General features: G+C 40.1%; 1 protein-coding gene across 2 annotated transcripts in view; it reads left to right on the top strand.

Annotated features, from left to right (window-relative positions):
* POLA1 (DNA polymerase alpha 1, catalytic subunit) overlaps positions 1 to 27,829 on the top strand; it is a 188,734-nt gene that overhangs the window by 91,076 nt on the left and 69,829 nt on the right. For both annotated transcript variants that reach the window (XM_026038675.1, XM_026038676.1), the window contains exon 33: positions 163 to 294. In XM_026038675.1, coding sequence (XP_025894460.1) covers positions 163 to 294 — 132 coding nt within the window. The remainder of the gene's footprint in view (positions 1 to 162; positions 295 to 27,829) is intronic.

The following is a 27,829-nucleotide window of genomic DNA, read 5'->3' as shown; positions in this document are numbered from 1 at the left end:
GATGGGAAGAAAGAAGGCCCAGATTTTAGAGATATAATTAAAATATATTAAAGTATTCTGTTTTAAAATGGTGTCCTGTACCTAGGTGAAACAAATGTCTGTGGTAAATTAGCTACCATCATCTGCTGTCTTGATGAACTGTTCCAAAACTTACATTTTCAGGGGCGTTTTATTGAACCCAGCTTGCAAAGATGCAGCAAGAGAGAATGTGAGGAGTCTCCTTTCAACTACGTGGTTCAAATGAACAATAAATTACTGTTGGATATTAGAAGACACGTAAGAAAATACTATATTGTAAGTATTCAGAAAATATTCTGCCATATGAATAGAGTTTTCCAGAGGGTGCTGCTTTTAGTGACTGTCATGTTAAATCCTGAATAGTACAGAACAGTAGTGTGCAATGCCAAACTCCAACTTGGTGAAAATAAACTGTCAATCAGTGCTATTAAAATACAAATTTGGAATGTGTATTTTTGTTAGTTCAGTTTCATGTCAAGATAGTCATACAAATACAGTTTTTATACCTGTGTCTTTCAGCATTATTACAGATGCAGGTGATCTCTGTTCTTTAAACTTTTAGAGGAAAAAGTGCACACACTTCGATTATCTTACTGCTTTTCAGAAAATTTGTGAAGCCTATTGAGTATGCAGATGTCCTTTTCTTGTGTAATTGGAGTCTGATTCTCTTACTCCAGTCCAAATTTACTTGTGTTGTATTTGGTTGTGAAAATAAATAATGGGAATAAATCTACTTGAAAACTAAAAACCTAAAAAAAATACTTTGAAGGGTAAAAGGTAAAAAATCCTAAAAATCCCATGAATCTTTCTTCATAAAGATTGACAGTGAAAAGGACCAGAGTGGGAAGATGGGTAGACAGTTTGATATGGAATTTTATTACTTGACCAGTGCAAGAAATCCAAGATGACAACAGTAGTTGCTAGAATCGTATGGCATTGTACAGGAAATATATGTACACTGTCAGAACAAATACACTGATTTTAAAATTACATTCATAGAGTTTGCATCTCTGATGTGCTGATGGCCTCTTATTTTGTGAAAAGGCAGCTAGTCATTTTGGTTAAATTTTCATAGATTTCTTCATCCTTAGCTGCCTTAGGTTTTTGATCATATAATATGGGCCTGATTTCTCAGCTCTCAGGTTATCAGGCATCAGTTGCAGGAAGTGGTAGTATTGGGTGGTCAGAACCTTTGAATGAAAGCCTTGAGTATACACAACAAATCTAAATTGTTTTTGAAGGTTTGGCCTGTGTATGAGTGGTGTGCTTAAGTCGTACTTCGTTTTCTTACGTTTCACAAAGTAGATTTTACAGGGACCTACAATGCAAACAATTTGTCCTGGTAGATTTAATTATGGTTTGATGTTAAGTGTGCATTTTGTGTTTTTTCTTCTATATTAACTTCTATTGCAACTATAGGTAAATGTTCTGTAAGCTGCTTTATGGGAATGTGTTAGCTTTGGACTCTATAAATATGTTTTTTGAAGACTTTTGCTTCAGGAGTGCAAAACTTTAGTCTTTTGGTGAGTGGAGGAAAATAGATCTGAGGACAGGAAAATTTTTTTACTGCTGAGAGTGAAGAACCATGTAATGTTTTATTCCATTCTGCAGTTTTCATAACAACAAGCTATGAAGCAACTGTGAAATATTTGAATATTGAAACTGTAGTTTAGTTTTCATTGTATTAAAATCTACTAAATATTTTCTAGTACATGGGCTAATAATGTGCCCTTCCAAAGGAATTTATTTGTTGTTGTAAGTGAAAGCATTATAAACCTATTTATGTTTTTGGTACTGAGAATTAAGTTTTAAACTGGTTAGTTAAAGTAATAAGGTTTCAGAAGAGTACGTTTTGACTGCGGAATACATTTGGGCTCTGGAAATGTGAGATTGTTTTGCTGCCAGAAATAACTTCCAAATTGGACAATAATTTTCACTTAGAAAAAGGGCTTTCCGCTGAGATGGATAAGAAAACTTTTTGTCCTGTTAGCCCTTAGAAAAGCGGGTGCTGTGAGTTTTACTTTATGCCTTTCATCACGTCCTTGTAGTGATTGTTTAACAGCTGGAGTTGAAACTCATCATGTGAGTGTTTGCACTAACATATATAATCCCGTAAGCTATAGCAACGCGCCCAGAGGGAGTGTGCAGAGAGCTGCCGGAGCAAAAGCCCTGTGAAACTTGGAGATTTTTGTTGAGGAGTGTGCTATTGTGGTGGTGGCATCTAAAGGACACAAAAGTACCAGTTTAAAAGAGGCAAATAAATCATTTATCTCACTCCCTTTATTGTTTGGTTTGGTTTTCCTTGGGTAATACTGTTCTTTGTATGTTGGGCAAATGGCAGATACTGCAAAAACATAGTTGTGAAAATGATTTTTTTTTAATAGTGATATCCTTTCTCTTTTTTACCTATAGATTTATCAATATACCTTGGCCTGATGCAAGCTCACCGAAAGTAGTAGGTTTTTGTTTTTCGGTAAGCTTTGAATCAGGCTTTACATGTGTGTAAGACCGTTGCATGTTGTTTCCTTTAACTTATTGAATTGCTATTATATTTTGCCATGTAAATTGGCAGCAGGGGGGCAGACTGTGGTAAAATCTAAATAAAGTAAAAAAACAACTTGCCATTTTTGGGCATGTGAAACTGCTAGATAAATAAATGTAATGACAATTTAACGTTCTTGCCTTAAAAAGATGCACGGGCAAGTGTGTCAGTAGAATTTTGTAAGCCTGCTGCAGTCCCCTTGTTTTTATGAATTATTCACCTTGGTACAAAGTTTGCTGTTTCTCTGATCATTTTTCCCCATTAAACACTGGCTGTTTTATATCTTCCATATAAAACGCATCTACCGTTGTTCTGGCACTTACAAATTTCTTAATAGTATTAAGATATATCAGTTTGATAATCTTACTCCTAACTGTAAATATATTAAGTAATCTAAAAAACGACATGCAGGGATTTTAGTTCCTTTCAGAGCTGCATTATTCTCTAAAAGATTGATCTTGCCTTTTTTTTTTTTTTTTTTAATTCTGCTTCAGAAGAGCAAATAGATGAAAAGAGAGAAATGCTAGCTAATCTAAATTGGGAAATGAAGAGGGCTTTTTTAAGCATGAAAATTTCATCATCTTGTCAGCTGGCAGAATGCCTGCTGTGTGGATTCACAAAGGCTAAGAATTACACTTTCATGAAATTTTCCTCACTAACTGCCCTGGTTAATTTGAAAGATAACCCACTGTTCTAATTCATTCCTCAATTGGGCGGTGCAGGTTTTATCTTTGATCTGACAAAGCATTTGTGTTAATCGTTTTGGCCCTCTACTAGACACTCTTGGGATTGTGCTTTTACAATAAATGTGTCTGTGATAGCTCTTTAGTCTATTATACTTACAATAGATCCATAGAACTGGTAATTAATTCTGTACTGCTTTGGAAATGGGGAAGAATAGGTGTAGCTCTGTCAAGTGCTGCTGGGAAGTTTGTTTAGCTAGTTCATTTCTGAAGTGCTACCCTCAGCCAGCGAGGAAGCAGCCGTGCTGGGGAGCGGGGGCAGGCTGAAACACCAGCAGAAATGGCAAAAAAAGGGGCCAAATTGTGTAAAGAGAGCGGTGCGGCTTCTTGGATGGTGCTGTTTCTCGTATAGTAGCAGCATTTAATTATTCTGTTGGAAACAGTCCCGCGTTTCCGGCTTGAACACTGGAATGCTGGTTTGGGGAGCGCGCTAAAGCAGCGCGAGCTGGGCAATGGGCTCTCTGCGGACAGCAGCGTCTGCCGTCACAAAAAGGAGCCCCGTCTTACCCAGCTACTGAGATGGGAAGGCTACCAGCTTGAGGAGAGCGAATTAAAAATAGCCTATGTGGTCTGTGCAACTTGAGCAATAGCAAAATTCATACTGAACGGTTAGGCTGCAAATCTGTTATCCCTGAATCATCAGGCTTTTAATTTTGTTTTCAAATATACACCCATGGCATTGGTAGCGGCCTTAGTAGAAAAAAATGGTTTTATATAGATGCATTTGTATGCTCTTTGGCTAGTAACGTATGACATATTTAGATCTGCCTATACATCCTAAAATGCGTAAAATGGTACAAACCTTAAAAAGGATAACAAATATTGAACAAATGTTCATCTAGCCGTTATTGTGCTGTGTTTTCATTTTAGCCTTTTTCTCCTGGACAGCTGCAACCCGTAGGCAGAAGGGAGTTTGAAGGCTATTGAGCAGTGCTAAATAACTTTGTACTGTTCTGCTGCGAAAAAAATCAGTGTTCAATAGCCCTCAAAATTTCTCATTTCTTACCTGTGGTGGGGTGCTCGGCTGCTTGCACGTTAGGTCGCAGTATAAAAGCCTGTTGGTGCGCTGGTTCAGGATCTTTGAATTATTATTTATATATATATATATACGACTCTTGTGGTTATTGTATATATTCTCAGGTTCTGCATTAGTATTTTGTACATTTAAAAAGGTGGAAGACTGGTAAGAAAGGCAATGTCTTAAGAGGCAATAAATCCACAGAGGTTTGGGGGTAGCGTGGCGTATTGGCTTAGCCCGGCAAAGAGCTCGGGGCTGGATGTGAACGTGGAGCCTCGCACGCCGCGATCGGGTGTATTGGCAGCAACCGCAGGTGACACCGCCTGGACGGGGAAATGGGATTGTGCCGGCGGCGGCGGGCACTCCGGGAGCGATGGGAGTCACAGCAGACAGCTGCGAGTTGGAAGCCTTTTTTGGTTGCTGGCTGTGTTGGGGGAAGAGGTTTCTTTAGAGTGGAGGAGAGGGGCCGGGTAGTGACAGAAGTTCAGTATTTAATTAATTACTAAACTTAATTACTTTTGTGCTGGTGTATAGGGCGATACGTGGGCATGCGGGGAAGCATAGGTACAGGTAGAAAACCCAAGGAGCTGGCAGCTCCAATGGGTGGTGGTAGGTACACATTGCCAGGAGATGCTGTCCAAAGAACTCCAGGGATTACGTTGAGAAGTACTATGTGTAAATGCATTTCTGAGCCTTTTCAAGTCTGAAATTGCATTACTGTGGCTTTGATTTGTGTATACAAAGAGTGAGACATTTATTCTTAGTATTAAGGCTTCCAAGTCAAGCCAGAAGGGAAACAAGTGGAGTGAAAGATGGCAGGTTAAAGTGCCTCGTTCACAGCTCCTCCCAAGAGGGGGACCCAAGAGAGCGAAGGGAAACTCAAGACTTTTCTTCCCTCCGCAGTAGCATCTTCTCATTGGTTTCTTGATTGAGACCAGCAAATGGGTTGTATTTAAAACCATGTTTTGCTTAGCCAGGAGAAATTAGAAATATTTTGGTTGCTGAAGAAACAGAGCAGTCTGTATTCTGCAGTGTGAAAATTGCATATGTCTGTCTTTGCTGATGTAATTTACACTTATTGAATAATAGAAGGCAACCTTTGGTCACCATGCATAGTGCATTTTGGGCATGAGTGAGCAGTTACTTGTCACGGCGCTCATAGCATCTATTAACTAGAATTGATTCGCTTTTACAGGGCAGCTCCCAGAGAAGTTACGGTGAAGGAATTGTTTGTTTTAGATTTACAGCATCAATAGGGTTTTTAGCGAAGTGTTTGGAAGTAGTGATCGATACGTCCTTGCGAAAGCTTTAACTCTCCTCATTGGGTTTTACCAGCCCTCGTGGGCACGCAGCGGTCTCGCTGTGGCCGGGCGAAGCTGAGCGTGGCTCTGCACACGCCGCATCCCGGCCGCCCACAGCGAGGGAGCGTGAGCCAGGGAGCAGGGCTGTTCGCTGAGGGCCTTTGGAGGGCTGAGCTGCATTGCCAGAGAAGACTCTTACACTAGAGAAGCATCTGCTTCTTGCAGAAAAGGTTCCCTGGGCTGCCCACTGCTTGGAGCAAGTTGTAAGAAATGGGGCTAGGTGGTTAAATCACTCTGACAGCAAGGCATGGTTGTCCTCAGAGGCTACGGAAAGCACCATCTCTGGGGATACTCCGTTGAACCCAGGAGAGGCAACGATGAGTTTTGACAGCCCTCAGCACGCCACGCTGTGGCACACAGATTTGGTTGCAGCTCCATGCGTCTGAGTTACCTCTGAATTAACCCCAAAGTATGTAGCTTTAGCCTGCTAGTGATGGTAGCTGTTTGTAAGATTCAGTTGCAGGGAATTAAAATCTTGGGTGGATCTGTGCAACCTATGGAGAAGTCCACTGGGATTACATTACTAGTGCTCCCTGACCAAGCTTTTGGGGGCAGTAAGCAAGCATGCTTTCCTTTGATATCTTGGGCTGACAAAGTGGTATGGATGCTATATTCACATTTTTCGGAGGCTGTTTTAGTAACAAATTATGAATCGCAAGAGGCTTCCTAAATCACTGAAGGTGAAAGGATGGAATTTCCATGTTCCTCATTCTACTTAAGAATTTCTGTTTTTGAGAAATCCATTTTAAATGTGTTTAGATTTTTGCTCTTTTTACTAAAAATTTGAATGCAATTTTGGGTAGAAAAGGATCCCACAAGTCTCTAACTAATCTGAGATGTGGCAAGAGGAGAAGTCCAGCTAACAGAATTTAGAATAGGTTTTAGATGTGAGTGTTCTGCCTTGCATCCCTCAGGAGAATCAAAGTTCAGCCCTAAACCTAGGGAGACCATATTCTCCTTGGACATCTTTCTTTCCATCAAGATGAATTGGTTTGGCCTTTATGGCCTAAAAATAATGTGATTGTCAGAAATGTTTTCTTAGGAGTCACTAAAGACAAAGAAATCCCTGGTTTAACACTGATTTTAAGAACTTAAAACGTGTAACCTTAAGCCTTTTTTTTAAGTACTGAAGTGGGTTTATCTGTATAATTATGAGACAAATTGGCTTATAAAAGAACAAAATAAGTATTTTCTAATAATGGCAGGAAAAAGTTGCGAGTATGCAACTTTAAAAATATCTTCTGTACTCCTGTTTATTGCTGTTTTCTACAATCTCTGGAAAATTGTGTGATAACAAGCAATGGGATTGAAAGCGGGCGGTTAGAAGATGGATACACTGAAAGCCTCCCCTGAACGTGAGCACACTTTCCCTGCCTTAGCAGAGCGGGTCTTGTAGGTATTTATTTTTAGCCACTCTTGGCTATTAGAAGAGTTATTTGCATTTTTCTAGTTTAAAAGAGTGAAACTATCAAAACATATTTCCAGTGTATTCCAGTCCCTATTCTACTTCTTAGTAAGATATTCTTCTGTAAAATTAAATGAGATATTTCTTACGTAAAGAGATTTCTGTATGAGAAATCTCATCATACGCAGGGTTTGTAGCTAGAAGGTTATTTCAAAAACTTATTTTCAACTTGATTTAAAGAGCTATCTAGTGTTATGGAGTTTGGTGCTCAAAAGAAGGAATGGATGAGTGTTTAAGCGTGCAAGGACCAAACAGATGAACCGTTTAGCTCAAACCTTTCAGCTTGGTTCCTGGAGGTGTCATGTACACAAACAAATCTCCAAAGAGTGAATCTGGGCAGCAACCTCTTCTTCTGCCACTGTGTCTTTATTGATGCCCTTTGGGAGAGGGAAGGCAAGCACCTATCCAAACATCACAATAGGAATTACTAATTTTTCTCTTGTAGTGGCCAAGGGAAATCAAGGCAGTGTGAGAGAGATTAAGGCACCAAGTCATCTGTAACATTTCTTCTTTTTCTAAAAGGAGACAACAGTGTCAATTCTAGCCAATCTTTTCTCTTTCTTCCCAGTGCTCTTTATTATTCTGTGAGGCTTGCAACTTGTTGCTCTTGACGCATGAAATCATGAAGACATATAGTGCAGGTCTGTTTAAATTTAGGAGAAACAGCCTAAAGCTTTGGATCACCCAGGATTCCAGATGATGATACTGCTTTTAAAATGGGAATGTTCCCATCTGCAGAGAGGAATCACAAAACAGCTTTACATTAGGCACAGTTCCATAAAAGAGTTTTACATTTTCTCCACTGTGTCTTTCAGAAGCCAAGGTCATAGTAAGTGCTGCCTGTCTCTCTCTTCTACAGAGCATCAGCATTTCCTTCAGTGATTTTATACAAATTTATTTTGTATCCTCAAGTGTTAAGAAGATAACTGCATTGCATGATTGCTCTGAAAGATACTGTGATTTGGCAGAGTCTTGTTCTAAGATGCAGCCAGATACTAGTGCCAGACTACTTGTCTTGATCATCTTTCATCTGAAGAGCTTCAGCTACCCAGGTATCTTTAGCCTGGTAGATTGTGTTATATTTTGAATCCACATACGTACAATAAAAAGGGATTTCTGAGGTTTTCCAAATGTATCCCAGGTTCCTACATGAAAATTAAGGCTCTGCAGAAATTTGGCAACTAGATTTTTGCTGAACAAAATCATCATCTTTGTGCAGCTCTGAAGACAGGCATCAAAAATATGCATGGCCCTCAGTAAAGAACTTTAGGAAGAGATGTTTATGCAGTGACTGTATTTCTTGCCTCTACAAAATAACGTAGTTTTATGGTTGTCATAGACACTCTGTATGTTTGCATCTTTATTTTCAACCTCATGTAGAAGAGTATGAAAAATATCTTGATGTTTGAATTTCAGTTTGTTTTTATACTGGACCAGAAAGCAATACTGCTTTCTGTCTTCTCTTCTATTGTCTGTATCGGTGGTTAATACATGGTTCCAATGTGGAAAATAGGGAGTATGAATAAGAGCGGATTTCTTTAGTTAATCCACACAGTCACCAACTCAGCAACAATATCATTCCAGAGATTTATTTAACTGGCACTTTTTCTTGTGCTCTTTATTCTTCACCACTTGTCACATCTGTCTTTGAAGATTATAGACATGTGCTTGTCAAAGAGAGAATTTTTGTAATAACTGGCTTTCCTTTCCTAATGAAAGGCCCTCAGCATAAACGTATCCTTCCTCGTTTGATGGAACTCTCTGTATTATTACCTTGTGTTTGGATTCTGTATATTGTAATGCCTTTTTTTTCCCCTCTTTTTCAGACGGTTGCATTAGCAATACTTACTTCTCCTCTCTGCCATACCTGTGACAGATGTAGCAGTGTGCATATTTTACAGTTGGTATATCTTAATTATTGCTCAAATTTGAGAAGTTACTGGATTTGGAGGATTTATCTGCAAGGATGAAATAGGAGGTGGAGTCAAGTGGCAGTGTCTCCTCATCAGCTCTGCAGTCAGCCTCCATTCCTCTGAGTGCAAGGCAACCCAGCTGTGAGCATGGCTGGCCACACTCTCATCAGAGAAAGAGAGAGAGAGAGAGAAAATTAGCAAGACAAAATTCCTCTCTATCAATCCTACCCTTACACAAATTCAGACTTATGAGTTCCCATACGTGAGAGTGTAACTTAATTTCCAAATTACATGATGAAAGCACATCTGTCCCAAAATTAATACCTCTTGAGAATATCATAATTGTATATACTGAAAATAATTAGTATCTGTAATTTGCAAGTCATAAATGTCTAATTTTTAGCGAAGTTGTTTGTTTCCATTTAAGATAAATTCTCAATTTAATATCCGAAGCAACATTCGAATATACTACAAAGGGGACAGAATTCTCTGAAAATAAAGAACCCCTTTGATCCCCAGAAGATCCACACAACAAAATGGATTATACTCAAGTCTTTTGCAGAATATGACATTACATTTTTGCAAGAATGTTATAATTCATATAATAATTATATTGGATAATATGTTCTTCCCCTCTGATTGAAGTGGTTGATGCTGGATGGTCTTGCAGGAGAACTGGGGGATACCAAATAACCCATTTGTATGACCATCTACCAAGTACAAAGACTGAAGATAGAATTTTAATTTTGGTAAAAAATATTTTTTATCTCCATGTGCATGTACGTGCACACACACAGACACAGAGTGGCAATAGAAAGATTAATACATCTATTGAGAAATGTTTGAGTGTCTTCCAGTAGTTCGTACAGTGACAGTGATGCTTTTTCACACCATCCATTGGCATTTCTGTTTGTGTTTTTACGCTTGTTTAAAGGAAGCAGGTAGTCAAGTTTCCCCCTTCTCTTCTCTGTCTTGTCTTCCTTTGTGACAGGGGATCGGCATTTATAGTGTCATGTTGCTTTAATGTGAGCATCTTTTAGGGATCCTTGGGTTTTTGTTTTCTTTTTAATTCCATCAGCGAAGTAGGAGTAGTGGTGGAAACTGAAGTGAGATACGGTTCTTGAGAGTTTCCCAACTGGCTAAAAATAACGTAGTTTTAGGATAAAACAGCCATAGTTTTAGGTTTAAACACCTCTACTTGCCCAAGTGAAAGAGATGGAAACACTTTATAGGGAAATAATTGTTGAAAATCCTGTATGTTCTGACCTGTCTTTGGAGATTTCCCGACAGGAGCAGGTCAGGCATCTTAAAAACTTGGAATTAACACAACAAAAAGCCTACGTCGTCATCTAGGGAGTCCTTTTCTGAAGGCCTTCACGAGGCTAATGGCAAGATGCTGGTAAGTCAGCAGTGAGATGTTATTTAGAACGATCCCTTTTGAGGAGAGCCTGAGATGATCCATCATCAAAATAAGGCAAGTGAGGTAGGATTTTGGAGGCCGTCATGGTGGGACGCGCTCTGAATGGCTACACGGATTGAAATGGTGCTTTTCTAGACGGCTCTGCAGGCAGGAGTGGTGCCAGCCCCACAGGCCCGGCCTAGTCGCTCGTGCCCCTGCAGTCAGGGTGGTGACAGGCGAGCTGCTTGCACAGAAAAGACATTGGGACAGAATTTCTCCCTCCTCCTTTCTCCACTCCCAGCTTAGTGCTGGGTAACTTTGCAAACAAGTGGGTGCAGGAGGGGAAGAGCTGTCCTGATGCTCCTGGGCCACTTCTTCATTTTCACTTCCAGTCCTTATTTTCTGGTGGTGAGAAACTAAGCCAGCTGGAAGGGGTCAAGTGTGATGCAGCACTAGGAGGCCAATCAAGCCTCTGTGTCACTGGGAAAGAGCCTCAGTGACAAAAATGGATGGCATCCGTGAAGTAAACAAACAGGTTAAGGAAAAACAAAGTGCAAGGTGGATATCTCACTGTCTGTGATAGGCCCTCTAGGTTATTATTATTATTATTATTATTATTATTATTATTATTATTATTATTATTATTATTATTATTATTATTATTATTGCCTTGGTAGCTTTTTTTTTCCCCCCCCTCCTTTTTGGTACCTTCCAAAAATGCCTGAATAGGAATATTAATAAAGAAGATTTCCTTTTTATGCCCTTTACATTTCTAAGCTTACTGCTAGTGCCTGTAAAAATTATTAATCCTTTCACCTAAGAACTGGCATATCGGAGCATTGTCCAACTCGGAGATTAGAAAGCAGATAGACCTTTAAAAAATATGTTTGCTAGTGGTTAAAAACATTGTAAACTCTAAACTGCCACTCTCTTGAGGATTGCCCACCAAAAACTGAAGGACAGGAGATCTGTCAGTGTATGAAGGGCTACAAGAATCTGGTTCTGTGTATCGTGCATCAGGTGAGAGTCTGGAGAGTTCCAACATCAGGGGATTTTCTGGAAGAGAGCAGCCGTGGCTGGGGACTAACCTGCTCATCTCCATTGGCGAGAGAGGGACCCACAAGAAGTGCCAGATCTTCTACCCTCCCTGGCAGGGCAGTGGGCAGAGACCTGAGCCTGGAGACTCGGGCTGATGCCTCCTTGTCTCATCTTGTCACTCTGCGTAGAACATTTAATGCCTTAAGATTTGTCTGCAAAGTGGTTAAAAGCTGAATTAAGAGTATTAAATTTATACTTAAATTTCTTAGTTTAGCAAAGAGGTTTTTTAAATATTCTTACTTTTCTTCAGTGCTTATGACTGAAGATGAACCATCTTGGAAGTGGGATGAAAAAATCACTGCCTTGGAGCTTATTTGGTCATGGTCACTAGGTTCACAGATAACTACATCCTGTTGAATGAGCAAAAGAAGATGCTATTGGATTACTCTTTAATCCTTTACTAAAATATTAACTTGACTTTCATTACTCATAGATACTTCAGGTGTTTGTTTGTAGATGATCTTAAAAAGAGTACTAAAATAACAGTCTAAATTGAGGTTAAGAAAGAAGTTTTCTTCCACCTTCTTGTTATTGTTTTGAAGATTCGGCCTTGGGGCAAGAAAAACAAAAAATCATGAGCTATGAATTCTCAAGAGGAAACAAAACGGGCCTTTTTTTTCTGGTAAGGAAAGAAACTGTACAAAGCCCCCCTTTGAAAGTCAGTAAAAAGGGAAAATTATGTTATGTGAATGTTATAATTGGTGTATCTGAGCTGATGGTTTGGGCAAAAGTCCATCCGTTTCTTCAGAAGGAAGGTGTAAAACATGTACCAGTTGGACAAGGCCGTCTCACCTTTATGAGATACCAGCACACTTAGACCATACATGGTTCTTTTAAAGCTTACTTCCATGTTTTTTCATAAAGATAAATAATTTCCTTCCTTTCCCATTTTCTTATTTCTTGTTTTTCAAATTGAAAACTCAGTAAAGTTCTTCCATACCTTTCTATTTCTGGAGGAGTATATCAGCAGCTCACTAGCTTTCTTCACGTTTTTTTTTTTCTCCCTGGTGTCAAAATGAAATATCTTACACTGCTTGATTATTAACTGTATTCCCAAGCATTAATTCGTCTGTAGTATTACTATCTCATTATTATGGATAATATTAGAAAAAAATCTGAATTTTAGGAAACTTGATTTTTTTAATTGTGTGGTACTAGCATAGTAGTTAAATGGGAGAAAATCCCTCTTCCTTTTCACAGTGTAAGACTCTTTCTTGAATGGGTGAAGGAAAAAACTGAAGGCATCCTCTCCAGTGAGGTTTTAATTCAGGACCGACAGGTTAGTTTTTATGGGGAAGTGCTCCTTATTGCTGAATGAGGTCGTTGTGTAAACTGGGTTGTATTGTGCTTGCTTGTGCCTGAAGGAGGGTGTGCAGGCTAGGACTCGGCCAAGGGGACGTGTTTGTTTGGGTTTTCTTTGTATTTGTTGGCTACTTCTTCAGAGAGCTTTGGGGCCGTCCTGTGGTATTTATAACTGCTTTTACATCTTTTGCAAGAGAAAGACAAGCACGTTCTTTTCTTGAACTTAACAGTTTGGGCAATTTTCCATAATCCAGTAAATACAAATTGTGTCCTGATTATCCATCTATGTCTGTCAAGCAAATTTTAATGGATGAATGAATGAGTCAAATCCTATGCATGGCAATATACAAATGTGCAAAATATGGGTCTAATTACAAGGCTGCTAAATTTACACAAGGTCAGGTAAACAAGGCACTGTGTAATGACTATTAATTGTTAATAATGCCTTTGGGAAAACATATTTCTCCTCTCAACACCTAGCCCTGCTGCCGTTTCAGTTTTCTGAGCAGCCGAATTGATCAGCTATCAGAAAAGACAAAAGATATTTTCTCCCATCCTTCTGCTCCCCCAGCTCCATCATTGCTTATTTCTGAGCAGTGAGAAAGGTAACATGTATTTTCAATACTGTTCTGAAAAATAAAAGTACATTCAACAGTCATGCGTTACGGTTCTGCAGCAGAAAATTTATGAACAGATTCATTAACAGAAAGCTTTTTTTCCTGTTCAGTTAATACCAAGAGCCTAGAAGCTCCCAGTTCTTACAGTCTATCAGCAATTGCCTTATAAGTGTGTTGTAAGTTATAAGTGTGTCTTTTGTCCTGTTTCATAGTTACCATTTGAAACCTGTTTTCAGAATTTTAGAATGGCTCTGCCGGTCCCATCTTCCCTCTCTTCTTCCTTCCCCCTCATCCACTTAGCCTTTAAAGCTGCCTGCCTCTCTTCTCTGGCCTCTTTTGGTCCACCGTATGTGTTAGGATCCTCTGACTGTGGGGGAAAAACAAAGCAATTTTCACAGCGAAAGGAACGTTTAAAATGGGAAATGTGAACTTCTGCTGGGAACAACCTGGCTGCTCCGTCGCAGTTTTATGCTTACTGCTCTAATGCCAACTGGAATTAGTAAATAAAAATTGGCTTTCTTTGCTAGTTACATGTTTGTTATTCTTGAGCTTGATTCTAAAGTTAGTTTGGGTAGGGGCGAGGTGGCAAAGGTTGTAGGTAGAAAAATATCAAAATATGTCTTTGTCTTTTTTTTTCTGAAAATTTTCTTTAATTTTCAAGCAGGCTGCTCTGACAATACAAACTGCTCACCTGTAATTCACCTCCAACAATATAGCTTTCTAATAGCACTGCTAGAGTCATGGAAAAACAAGTTCTGAACTAAAACAGAGTTAAGCTTCGTGGAGAATCAGGAAGGTGGTTGGTCCTCGTGCTTGTTTGATGGGCCTTTGCAGTCCCAAACCATGGACTGCTGAAGAATCAACCGCTGAACAAAGGATTAAGGAAAGGGATTTGCCGGGTGCCGTGTGCATCCCTGACCTGAGCTGGAATCAAATGCTTGTTTCCTCAAGGAACTCCATAGAAGGGAATTTCTAGAAGAATGTTTTCTGTAGGAGACCGAAGTTCCTCGATAGCGGCTGACTTATTTCTGCTACCACCGCGAGTGTTGTGACCTGTGTGAGTAGGTTGGTGCTGTGCAGCTGGAGCTGCTGCGGCGGGGCGTGCCGGCAGCGACCTTACACAGGCTTTGAAACCTTCCCGTGCCTCGCTGCTGTGGGTTTGTCACCTGCTCAGCTTCGCTGAAGTTCGGTTTTGAATTGCAGAGAAAGGTAAACAAAACACCGAGTTTATTGCCTGTATACTTCGCTGTCCACATCTTTCCGTCAACTTCTGTTTTCATGGAGGGCCTTTTGTTCCCCTCTTATTATTTGTTTTATTATTCCTTTTTTTTTTTTTGCAAAGATAGTTGTGACAGAACTAAATGTCAGGAGGCCCTGCTGGTGTAAATTCTGGTTTTACTGGGCGTATGAAGGCCGCGGCTACTTAAAAAAATGATTCCCACCTTTCTGAATATTTCACTGTAGTATTTCTCAAGGTGAATTTGTTTAATAGTGCAGATGATTGTATTAAAGTTGTGACAACTTTAGCGGATAGATTAGCTCGTTAAGCAGCTATCGGCTTCTATTAAGACTGATAATATGTAATTAAAATATTCCTTTCAACTAGTCTAAATTTACCTTTTTTTCATAATATATATACTTTTTGTAATATGCTTAAGGACTTCTAGGACTGCTCTGCTGTATTTTCAAGTATTAGTTGAAAGTACTGTTATTTGGCTGTGCCTGTAACATATGTAGTCATTTAAAAATATATTGTATCATGCTTTTCTGTATCTGTAGAAGTGTTTTTGTTGATGCTCAGCAATGGTTTCTCTTGGTTTCTTTTATCTGTTTTTTAGTGATGTGCCCAGGATTGTAGACAGCATTTCAAGCAAGGCCTTGTTGCTGCCTTTATGCAGAGAAACGGTTACGTTTAGTCTTTTGTTCATTTTTTTCCCCCTGCTTCTTTCACCTCATTCACTTTTGCTTTTGATTAGTGTATTATTTCAGCATAATTTTTGCCTTTCAGCTTCAGGCTCTCACTGCGAGCTAACATTTATCATTCCCACATCTCTGCTCCCTCCCTCTCCAGTATGGCTAATATTATCACTACGGGCTCTTATATTTGTGCCTTTTCTTTCTTCTTTTTTTTTCTTTTCTCCCCCACCCCCTTTTCTTTTTTTTTTCCTGTTTCCCCCTAACTTTGTGTTTGGCTGTTACATTTCTGCATTTCCCCCTTACTTTCTGCTCTTCACCGATCTGTGCGTCACCTGAGCAGTTTTGGCTTTGGGACTCTAGCAGAAAGCCCAGGGGCTGTAAGCAGGGCCTAGCAAGGCCTGAACTTCTCCGTGTGGCGACAGGAGGACCTCTCAGCTCTGATACGTGTTTTGTGCTCCGTCAGTGTTGCAGCAAGTCTGGATGCTGGCCAGCAGACCGGGTTTGTTTAGGTCAAGCTGACCTTCGTCTGAGATCCCAGAAGTTTGTAGTTTTTTTTTTTTTAATTTTTTTTTTGCAGGCTTCTGCATTTTGCTTTCCTGGTATTTCTCTCAATAAACTGCAGCTAACGTCAGCTGGCGAGCTCTGCTTAGTTTAGTTCTGTTACTTTCTGCAAATGAGTTAAACGATCGCTCCGTTCAGTGCTTAAAGCGCTCTTCCTGTGAGCGTTCACATACACTCAGGCTCAGTTGTCAATTCAAAATTGCTTTTTGTTTTACAAATGTAGAACTGTGGGCAAAAGAAAAATGTGACTGCGTGATTGGTTTGCCTGGACCAGACCTGGGACAATTTTTGGTTGAATTTGGGGGGATTTGGGTGCAGTGCTTTTTGTTTGTTTGCCTCATTACTTCTAGTAAGGTAAAGACAAATGGTCTATTGTTATTGGATGTCTTTTTTATTTCCTATCAACTTTTATGCATATTGATAAGTTGAGTCTGCTTTGCAAACACTTACTAATGCTATAATACATTTTCCCATATCTCCCTTCTCAATTTTTTACCGTTATTGATTGAAGATTCAATTGAGAAACGTGTTTAGAACCCTGCTTTCCGTGGTAATCATAGAAGTCAGTGGGAAGACAAGAAAATTGTATTGAGAGAAATTGTGTGCGTGTGTTTTGTGTTTCAGCATAGATTATCTCTGCCAAAATAATAGCTGTCATTTTGTTCTTGTTATATTAGTGGCCTGTAGCTTTACTGCCACCACTGCTTCTGCCTTGCTTTTGTCCATTTGTCTACTTGCAAGGAGAAAAAGAATTCTGTGAAGGGCCGTAATTTGGGGGGCTTTATTATGCTAATAAAATCAATATTTGGTTATCTATTTAAATGAAGCATTCCAAGATGGTGACCCCCGACTCCTCCCTGGTATCAAAGCGGCAGACCTTAACATTCAGTGACTTTGAAACTTGGGCTCTGCTTAGGATTTCATGTCATGCCCGTCGCAAGAGAAGGAGATGGAAAATGTATACGCTGAGCCTATAGGACTTCCTGCAGTGCTTATTAATCCTTTATGGATCATTTGAAATGTTTCTAGTTTATTTAAGCTTTGCTGCTTGTATCAGATTGTTCCTACAAAAAAAAAAAAAAAGAAAAAAAAAGAGGAAAAAGTGATCATGCTTTGAATTTTTAAAACCGATCTCACTTTCAAGCAAAAGCACTTTTATGCTCCATTAGAGCTGAATTTGCCAAACTCTTACATCGCATTAACACAAGCTTTACTGGATAGATAAACGTGTTGTTCAAAGGCCGACTAGAACTTTACCAAACTGCATATTAAAATTTGGTCGTCTTAGGTTTTTTTTTTTTCTGTCCTGACTATTTTCTTCATGCAGATAGAGAGAGGAGAGAGAGAAAATTATTTAATTAACAAGTGGTGTAGCATAGTTTTAATCTTTAAACAGGACGTAAAACAGAAAAATAAAATGTAATTTTTCAATGCAAGACTAGAGAGTCTGTTACAGTCCAGAGGAGTGTGCTGTCTTTCATGATGAAATATTCAGAGTTTATGTACATTAAATGACCATTCTGCTTTTTGTGCCTTGCTGCTGTTTTTAAAATAGTTGATAGAGCTGTGGAATAAATGCATTACGGTTGCTGGTTTGTTAAACGCTCCAGACACACAGGCACAAGATGAAAATTCCGAGCAAACTTATCTTGGTAGCAAATGAAGGGCCTGGATTGAACCCCACTGGTTCAGAGGTCGCCTTGCCATCGATTTGTGTGCGCTTTGCAGGAATAGAGAGGCAAGCAGATCCCTTTGCAGGAGTGATCGGGAGGTTGTCGTGTATCCATATGTAAGATTCTCTGTCATGGTTTAATATGTCGGGGAGTGTGTGCCTGTGACTGGTGTATCTGATGGAGCCTTAGAAGGAAATCTGTTTTTCCCTGGAACGTAGTGCGAATCTGACTTGTTCTGGTCGTATACGTTTGTTTTCTTGCCGCCCTCCGCATCCTGTGAGCTCTCTCATTTGTGTGTAGTGCTGTCTGCACAAGCCTCGATGGATTCATCATGGCTGAGTTGTGCTCAAGCTAGTTTAAAAGATAAAACCCTCAAAATGCTCTAACATGAAGGAAAGTATCATTTCATGGTCACGTGCTGCATAAGAGCCTGGCTTAGAACAGAGTCATCCATTTAAAATAGGAGAGAGATGTTTAATTCCCAAAGGTCAGAAGTAACTTTTCAGAGGAGGCAAGATAGATTGTTCTGGTTAACTATTATTGGATAATAAAGGGTTGTTGTAAATATCTTCTTTTTTCCTCTTTAAAAAGAACCTTTTCTTCCTTAAGTTATATATTCTCATACATATGTACATAGATATAAATGGTATAACATTCTTTTCCTGTAATAGGCAACTGGAGGTGGCATCTCTTAGGCTAAGGTGGTCTTTGATCCCATAATCCTAATCATACTGAATGGGAAGAGAGAATCTACCAAAACATTCCTGCTGTTCTTCTGCTTTAGCTCTGGGACTAAATCAGGTGAGACAGCCCGAAGACTTGCTGCTGATGGGACGGCATGGCCTGGGAGAGGAGGGATGCTCTGGGGCTTTTTCTCCTCCTTATCCCTCACACACTCTTTGTTCTCCCTTTTCTAATGATACACTGCTCTGGCACATGGGTTGATTGTTTAATTATTGGATGGTTGTTTAATACATGAGCCTGTCTTGTGGGAATTTCTTGGGTTGTGCTAAAGGTGCTTTAATGTTTTGGTTTTGTTTCCCCCATGCCCAGAAGCAAGCAGTACATGTGTAATGCTTCGGTTGTATTAGTTGGCTGTTTCTCCCTTAGGTGGTTCTGTCAGTGGTTCTGTCATCACTCAGTGTCACATGTTAGGAGATGAGGTGACATGAGCTGCCTCCTAAGCTGATGTCTCTAAGGTGGACATGTGTAGAAGGTGGGGACACCAGCGTTCCTCGCAGTGTTTCTGGGGCAGTGTGCAATGGTTACTGCTATCCCACAGCTGACCAGTTCAGCAGCACTGAGCTTACTTCATGGAACAAAAAGCAATGTGAATAAACATTCACTGAAATGGATTTCCAAGGCAAAGATTTCCTTTCCATTATCTGTTCCCTAGGGCTGTCCTGGAAGTGACTCACCGCAACCATCAACCATCAAATAATTCCTACCACCTCTGCCCGCGTTACAGTCAGGAGACTGTGGTGAATCAGATAAAGGCTGGGAATGGTTCTGTTTCTTAGGCTGATCATCGCACTAACCAGTATGGCCTCCCACTCATTCTTCTTAGTAGCTAGTTTTGGGTTGTATCAAAAAACCCCAACAACAGAAAGGAAAAGGCTTTCCTTTATCCACAGCTGAAGCCTAGCAAAAGCCATCTTAGAATCAGAGAGGAGCACAGAGGGGCCTCTGGATGTTGCCTGGTCCCATTCCTTGCTTCAGGCAAACTTCAAAGTTAAATCAGGTTGCTTAGGACTTTGTCCAGACGCACTTTCAGTGGAGGTCCTGTGTCCAGGATGGATGTGCCATAGCCCCTTTGGCTAACCTGTTTGACCAATCTCATCATTGAAAATATATATATATATACACACACACACAYATATATAYACACACACACAYATATATATATATATATATATCCTGATACCTAATCACAGTTGTTTCTGCTGCAGCCTGTATCTATTGTCTCTTGCCCATTCTCTGTGCATCTGAGTCTGGCTCTGTCCTTTCTGTAGCCTTTTACCAGGTAGTTGAAAACAGCCAAAATACACCTTTTTATCCTTCTCTTTCTAAGCCTTTGGTTTTTACAACTTCTCCATACGTGTCATTTGCTCTAGACCCCTGACCATCTTGGTGGCCTTCAACTCACTGCAGTTTATGGATACTAATTTGTGGAGACTTAAAAATGGACTCCATTTTTTTATACTGGAAAGCCTAAAACTAGAACTGGAAAGTAACACTGGTCCCGTGTCTCTCCTGGTTTGCTGTGAGGGCTCTGCTGGCTAGTGCTCAGTTCGTCCATTGGGACGGTGTTGTGCAAAGCTGTTTCCTCTCCAGTCAGTCCCCAGCTGGTGCTGATGCGCGAGGTTATCCCATCCCAGGCGCAGGACTTTGCCTTTGCCCTCGGTACATTCCAAGGTTCTTGCTAGCCCGTTTCTTCTGCTTATTCAGGCCCTTTTGAATAGCAGTCGCCTTCTTGAGTGCCCAAAGCATCGTTGCCCCAAGCTGGTGTCATTTGTGCGCTTACTGAGGAAGCATTTCACTTCCTTGTCTGTATTGTTGAAGAAAATTGTCCCCAGCACCAGCTGCTGAGGAATGTCTCTTGCTACTGGCTGCTGATGAAAATTTATATGGTATAAAAGTCTATGGGATAGCGGAAACCTTGCCAAAGTCAAGGTAATGGGCATCCATTCCTCTCTGTTCACTGTACGGAGTTACTGAGGATGGTTAGCTCCGGTTGCCTTTGGTCCAGCTGGCTGTTTCCACTCACCTTCTTGTCCCTAATGTGCCTGGACGTGGCTTTGAGGAGGATTTGCTCCATAACTTTCCTGGGTTCTGGGGTGCAGCTTCTCAAGGGCGCTGGGAGGGCTTCCTGCCCTCTGCTGGGTGTTTCCTCAGCACTGCCTGTGCCGTGCCTGCTCTGCAGGCTTTGGTCACCGTGCCCAAAGAAGCTACCTGAAAACCTTCCCCCTGGGATTAGCAAACTACGGAGATGACGCTCTCGCCTCCCTTTGACCAGCAGGTCTTACCTGTTCCCACCTGAGCTTGTTCCTCACGGAGTCATGCAAGCCAAGTTCCTGCCTATGAGATCAGGCGTAGAACCATGCATTGACCTGAGGATGCATCGGCTCCTGCCAGAGCCTTTCCCTTTCCTAATGGAAAGATGTATGCTGCGCAATGCTAAAGGTTTTCAGTGATACTAAATCATCAGCTGACTTGGAGATGGTGCTTAATGGAGAAGTTCTGTCTTCTGTAGGTTAAGCAGATACAGTTTTGTCATGAGTGCACTTAATCTAAATATTAGAATGTTTATAACAATCTAAAGAGTAAGAACTTAACTAGCCTTTCTATTAGCAATAATGAGACAGAAAGCACTCTGTTTTTGAGATGAAGCTGGATAAATGAAGTGGTTGCCAACAGTAGTGCAGAACTCTCTTGGTGATTTTCATCCTGTTTTTACGTCTGACTCCCTGTATAATTAGTCCATTCATTTTCCTCATGATTATTCCCAGTTTTGGTTAAAATCAATTTTTGAGAATGTAAGTGGTCTTGATTTGAAGTTGACGAGGAAAAGTAAAAATTCTTATCTCCTTTGGTAGTAATTGAATTGGTTGATCATCTGCAGAGTGCTGTATTTCCAAATTAAATTTGTCTGTCTTCAGTTTCTAACCACTCGCTCATACTGCTTCTTACTTCGCTAGATTTAAGTACCCTGTGTTTCCTATTCCTTCCTTCCTACGAGCATACATTTTGATCATCACCTCTCAGTCTTCTTTTTTGATAAATAAAAGAGATGGTGCTTGTATGATCTGTCAGTGTTGCACCTTTTTGCAAGGTTATTTATGAAACCGTATGTGTTTATAGTTTGAACATTGTTTATGGCTCTTTACTGTACCAATTACTCCTCAGCCTTTTAAAAAATTACCCCCAGATGTGGTTCAGTGTCATCCTTGCTAATCAGTCTTTGCAGAAAATCACCCAGTACCCGTACACAGTACTGCAGTGTAGCATCTCTGCGTCTTGTTCGGTCTGCGTTGAGACCTTAACGCTGAATTGCCTGCCTATGGTGGCACCTTTTCAGGTGATAACTTCTGGGATACAGTATCCCCATTCTGTAGGTAAAAACTTTGCTCCTTGTTTCCCTAGTTTCTGCTGTACTAAAACATATTTTGTTCTGAGGGTGTATAGTTTGCCAAACTAGTTTCCTCATTATCCACTGTTCTGTCTTCATGTTATCTTTGAACTTCAGCTGATACAAATCTGAGAAAGAGTTGAGTGTCACCTTTCGTTTGTGATACTTTACTCTCTCCCCATCTGGGCAGATACTAACTTGCCTCTCATCACCTTGTGTCTTATGGACAGCTGATTTTGAGACTTTTTAACTTCCAGTTCTTAATCAATTTTACACATACTTTACTAACACAGTGTAATGCTAATTCTGTTGCAGTGTTCTTTGGAAGTAAATCGAACACCATGTAGGAAGTTAATTTTAATTCCTCCGTGTTTCCATCCAGACTTGTTATCTCATCAAGAAATTAATTGTCATGTTTGGTTGAGACTGTTTTGTGCAGAACCATATTGACGCATGTTAATAACATTCCTGTCCTTTAATTTTTGGTCACTTAAAGTCCCTAACAGTTCTCCTGTTTTAATGCTAGGCCACTTGCATGGGCAGTTATGTGATTCATAGAATCATTATGGTGGGAAAAGACCTTCAAGATCATCAAGTCCAACTATAAACGCATCATCCTGGTGTGTGTGTTTTAAGTATTGTGTGTTTAAATATCACAACAGTCGTGCCCTTGCAGATCTGTGGCCTTCAGTCTTTGGAGGTAGCTTCAGGTATGAGGTCCAACAGATTGTCTTGGTCAGCTCTGTAAGGACTTTTAAAGCTGCATATGAAACTATTGGCCTGAAATATTTTAAAGATCTATTCAGTATTTTATTAAAGAAATAAATACCTAAAAGGTAATTCTTGATCTATATTTTTTATCAGAATGCTACTGTGGTCTTTTCGCACTACAGAAAAAAGTTACACTTCCGCATCCTTTGTGCTGTTAACAATTCTATTATTTTTAAGTTAGAGAGTTAGCTTGTATTTTCACCAGGATCTGTCTTATTTTTGCTTATCAGTTTTCCTCTTTAGAACAAACCATGACTTACGTGGACAGCTGTTTACCTTCAGTCTCCATTTCTTATAAATCTGTTCAATATATTTCACTGACTTAAAACTCCCTTGTAATTTTCTTAACCTTATGAAAAATGGTTTCTTGGAAACAACATATAATTGATTGGTACTGCTCATGTCAGATAGTAACCGGTATTATGGCTTGATTGTAAGTAGTCACCACCTTCTGGTCCAATAATTTAATTTTTCTTTAATTGTCATAGTGAAATCCATGCAGTTCTCTATATGAAGTATTCTCTCTAATTTTTAGAAAATGCTGTGTAATGAGATTTGAGACAACATACGTGTCTACCATGAGTTCAAAGCAGCAGAATTTTTCTTTTCATATGAAGCAGTAAGTTACGAGTAACTAGTTCTGCTCTCAAGAGATGAGGGTTAAAGAGCTCTTTCAGGCTTTGTGTATCTCTGCGTTGAGCTGCTGGCTATCATCGTCTTGCAGGTTTCTGTAGCAAGTAACCTTTAAAAAGAGAAAAGATGTGTTTGAAGGACCCTTTACCTTTTGTTTTTCACCCTGTTTGTCCTACTTGAGTATGAATTGCAGAACTGGCTACAAATCTAGTTTAGTAAAATTCATTCTCTGCGACAAAAAATGCCCTGTTTATTTCACACCATCTATCTGTAGCCAATACATAAACAACTGAAAGCTCTTTCACATTCTTGTGAGTTCTTTTTTCAGTCCAAGGAGTTTACAAGTTCTGTCATTCCCATCAAATTTGCCATTTTAATGTGCCCTCCAGAGCATTGTTAGCTTAAAGTCCATTGGGTTACCCTGGTGAGCAAGCGGTCTGCAACTCTAGCATCTAGGTGAGCTGGACCACGGAGCCACAGCAGAACTGAGGTGGAAGAAGCCCCTGCAGGTCATCAGGTCCAGCCCGCCACCTCGGGCCGGTCCAGCTTTGAGGGTAGTAACTTTGAAATATCTTTCAAAGAGGGAGGTTCTAAAACCTTTTCTGAGGAAACCACAGGCAGATACAGCTGGACCTATTTTGCATTGTCTTGTATTCTCTTCTTGACGTGGCCCCATCTTCACCTCTTCCTCCTGAATAGTCACAGTGCCCATTCCAGGCGGTTGTGTCTGCCTTCTGTGAATCAGGGTTAGTACTTTTAATTAACACTTGCCTAGGAGGTTGAGCGTACATTCCTTCCTTCCTGCCTCTTTTTCTATAGGTCCCATCGCCTCTTACTGTGAAAATCCTTTGAAATTTGGTGGTTAAGCCTTTAATTTTTTTTTCTTTTTTTCCCTGCATATTCCAATCCGAGTTTTGTATTTTAGCAGTAATGTCCTTGTAGATGTTTAGCAAGATTTCTTGCAGTCAAATTTTGTGCTTTGGAAATAAGTGTCAATCCTGGATCAGTGTCAGTGACTTTTGCAGGTAAGAAAGAAAATCCTTAGTGGAGATGGGACAGAAGCTCGGCATGATGCACTTTCAGAAGGAAGCACAAGGTTGATATTTGTGTTTAGAAAGTGTAATGGAAAACTGGGTGAGCAGAGAGGCTAGAACCAACATGCAGGACTAAAACTGAAACTGAGTGGATGTAGAGGAGACAAAGAGCAAAGAAGCTGAACTGGGCAGAAATGGCTAAATTGGAATATTCCAATGGAGTATCCACTGGTAAGACTAGTGCCTAGGTGAGCAGGTCAGCTTGAGATAGCATGAGGGGTCAATTATGGATGCAGATAGGCCTGTAGAAATTAGGACAGGAAAAGTAATTACATTTATGAGTGAATGATTTAAAAATAGATAGATAGATAGATAGATAGATAGATAGATAGATAGATAGATATGAGTACACATACAAGAGAATTCCTGGGTTTTTGCCTACCTCTGCCATTGGCAAATATTGGCCAGAATGTGTAGCTTTCAGAGCATGAAGAAATTCATTGTTACCACTGGTTACTCTGTTAGCTCAAGCAGTGAAATGTGTGCGTAAGTTTAAATGCCATTTGGAAGAATTATGGGCAGCATTTTTATTTGAGTTCAGAAGCATGATCCTGGTACTTCAGTGCTGGATATTTAAGAATTTAAAGCTTAAGAAAGTCTAAAATTAATACTGCCTTTATACCGACTCAGGCCTCCTGTGTATGTCTTGCAATGCCATTATCCCATTCTTTCATTTAGATTTTTATTTTTTCTGTGTTGGATTGTAGCCTGTAGGTTGGCCAGCACTTACTAGGTGTGTTGCTTGATGACGTGTGTGTGTTTTGTGCTCCGTGGTTGATGGGTGCCTGTTGCTGTAGTGAGTGCCCTCTCTGAAACTTAGCCTGGGGTTGTCTCTCCGGAAGCTTTCTGCAGCACGGGGTTCCTCCTGCAGAACACACCATGCACAGGACCTGATTTTTGGGGTAGGGAGCCTCCTGTATCGTGTACGCCTCCCATGGCAGCTGCTGGGGTGCCTTGGGGTGTTCTCGGGGCCTTCAACTGCAGTGAAAACAGCCTGATGTCTCGGGAAAGTTGAAGTGACTCTTGCAGCAGCAGAGCGAATCCCTGTAGCAGAGGCAGTAGCGTTTTCCGGCTCCCTGGGGCAGGATTCCATTGCCTTTAGCACTTTGTTTTCATTTCGTTCATTTTCCGACGTACTATCCAGTGTTTATAGCATGTAGGCGTACAGCAGTAGTCTCTAAAGCCTGTTTTATCCTAATGGCAATTCAATCCTTTAATGAGAATTAAAGATGTGGTCCTTTAACTGTAGATTGATACATGATGTGCATGTGCAGGGAACTGAAAGAGGATTACGCTCCCTTCTGATTGCCTGCTTTTTGTGGCTTAATGTATTTTTCATATACTCTCTGTATGCACACGTTTGTTGCTAAAAGGTGCCATTGAATTTTATAGGAACTGTATGTATAGATCTGTGGGTGGAATTTGGCCTATATAAGTAAATATATATAAAACTTGTTAATGGTGTCATCACAATTACACTCTCAGCCGTTCAATTTGTGGCATAATAAACGGTGTTTCAGCACATAACCCATGCACCAGTAACATTTAGTCAAGTTATTTTAAAATCTAATTAGTGCCCTGTATTGGACTACCTTCAACAAATATTTTTTCTCTTAAGCAAAATTATTTCTCTGTATTTGAAACTTCTATTTCTGAAATGCTATATTAATTTTAATGTGATTGTAGTCCTAATTAGAGCCTATACTGTAACAATTAGGTCCTTAGAATTATAAAGGCAATTAGGAAAAAATGTTAGCTGGTTTATTAAATACATAGTATTCACAGGCAGATGTTTTAATACAGTAAATGTTTTCTCAGGAACCACCCAGTTCAGTGGTTTAATATTTTTTTTTTTCAAGAGTAAATTTTCCTTTTTAGGCAGTCGCTTCCCCTCCGATTTGGGGTTTTAATCACGCCACAACATAAGCCTTCATGTTTTGCTAAAGCTGCCAGTGAGAGAAGTTGAGCAGTAAATAGTTTACTTAATTATCCGCTCTACAACAGCTGCTAATACAGCAAAAAATGCCATCTCATCCTTAGATCCGCTGTGAACCAGGGGGAAAAAAAAAAAGGCAGATAAGCTGACGGTAGCTGCCCTGTCTGCTTGGCGCTCCCGTCCTCCTTGTCTCTCACTTTCAGATTTCGGCGTAATGAAGAGCGGGAGAACAATATTCTGTAATTAAGGATTCCATTAAGTTGAAGAAAAGAGCAAATGGGGTTGTTTGTTCTCCTAGCTGCAAAAATTTGTCTGGGGTGGGGGGTTCGCGGTGGTAGTGGAGAAAGGGAGAGAGGTGGGTGGAGAGACTAAGTCAGGGCTGTTTGTTGAATATACTGTTAAGGACTGTTACCATCCTAATTAATCAAGTTAGAAATTACAGCTGTAGTCGGTTTCCCCCCAATTCTTGTTATCAATTTTCTTCTCTTTTGAGACAAAGCAAATATAAATTTTGTGTTCATTTGTCATTCGTTCTTTGACTTCAGCATCTCTGAAAATAACAATGTAGCACAAAAGACCAGTATTTACCTAGTTGTAATGTGGGTTGCCATGGTGTTTTGCAAATTATTGCAATTATGTTCACCATGCGAGTCGCCCTTGGTAACTGGCGAAAAAACTGATAATCCTGTTTTGAACAAAAGGTCAAATTGCTGAATAGAAAGTCTTGATTAACTAAAAGATGTACAAAGTGGAATTATTTCCTACCATTCAGAAATAGTTCTTGATCGGGTTTGGGGGAGGGGGTGAGTAAGTACATCTGATTACTGAAGTACAAAGCATTGAAAGGATGTTGTCTTGAGCCTTTCATGTAGTCTTAATGGTGGCTTTTTTGTCAAATTTACCCATTTGCGGCATTGAAAGAGGCAGCTGCATTTAAGCTTGAGAGATGGTGCTTTTTCAAGAGTTCAGTGCATGGAAAGTTCTCAGCAGTATCTGCAGTTTACTATTAGACCTTGGGCTATTAAAACTGATGTGCTGCATTTGAGCCCATAGCTCTTGGTGCTTGTAAAACCCTCTGGCTGATGATCTAATAAAGTGCTCTTACCGGACAATCTCTGATCAGATACTTTAGGGGGGGAAGAAAAAGGGAGGAAAATAACCACCGCTCTGAAAGGACAGAAATAGAAACAAATGGATGTACTAAAAAGTTTGCTTTTGGCAGCTGCCGTGGAAATTTTAGTCAATTCCTCACTCCCAGCTTAAATATTTATTTGCCACAGAATTGCTCTAGGAATTGTTTCTCTTTACGTTTAGCAAAGTAAAAATTAATCTGGAAAGACGAAAATTCTCCCTAATCACCAGACCTCAGCAATTATGTATAAATGCCTAAAATATTATGTATAAATACCTATATACTGAATATTCCTCTTGCCTTCGATGTACTCAAAAGCTTATGGTGAACTCCGTGCGCTTTAGAGCTGCGAATTTCCTCTTTTCTGTTTTTTTTTTCTGGTGTAACAAGGAGGGAGCGGGCAAGGGAAGAGGTGGAGGGGATTAAGGGTGTTTATTCCTTGAATTATGCGGCGTTCCCGTTTTTAAGCAGCGACCTGTGGGTTGGTCGCTGCAGCCGTGGCGGCCG

Source organism: Nothoprocta perdicaria, unplaced genomic scaffold (assembly GCF_003342845.1).
Source record: "Nothoprocta perdicaria isolate Ctin4 unplaced genomic scaffold, notPer1 scaffold_215, whole genome shotgun sequence".
In the NCBI taxonomy this organism is placed as follows: Eukaryota; Metazoa; Chordata; class Aves; order Tinamiformes; family Tinamidae; genus Nothoprocta; species Nothoprocta perdicaria.
The sequence above is the reverse complement of the archived record's forward strand: the minus strand, read 5'-3'. Positions and strand labels throughout refer to the sequence as shown.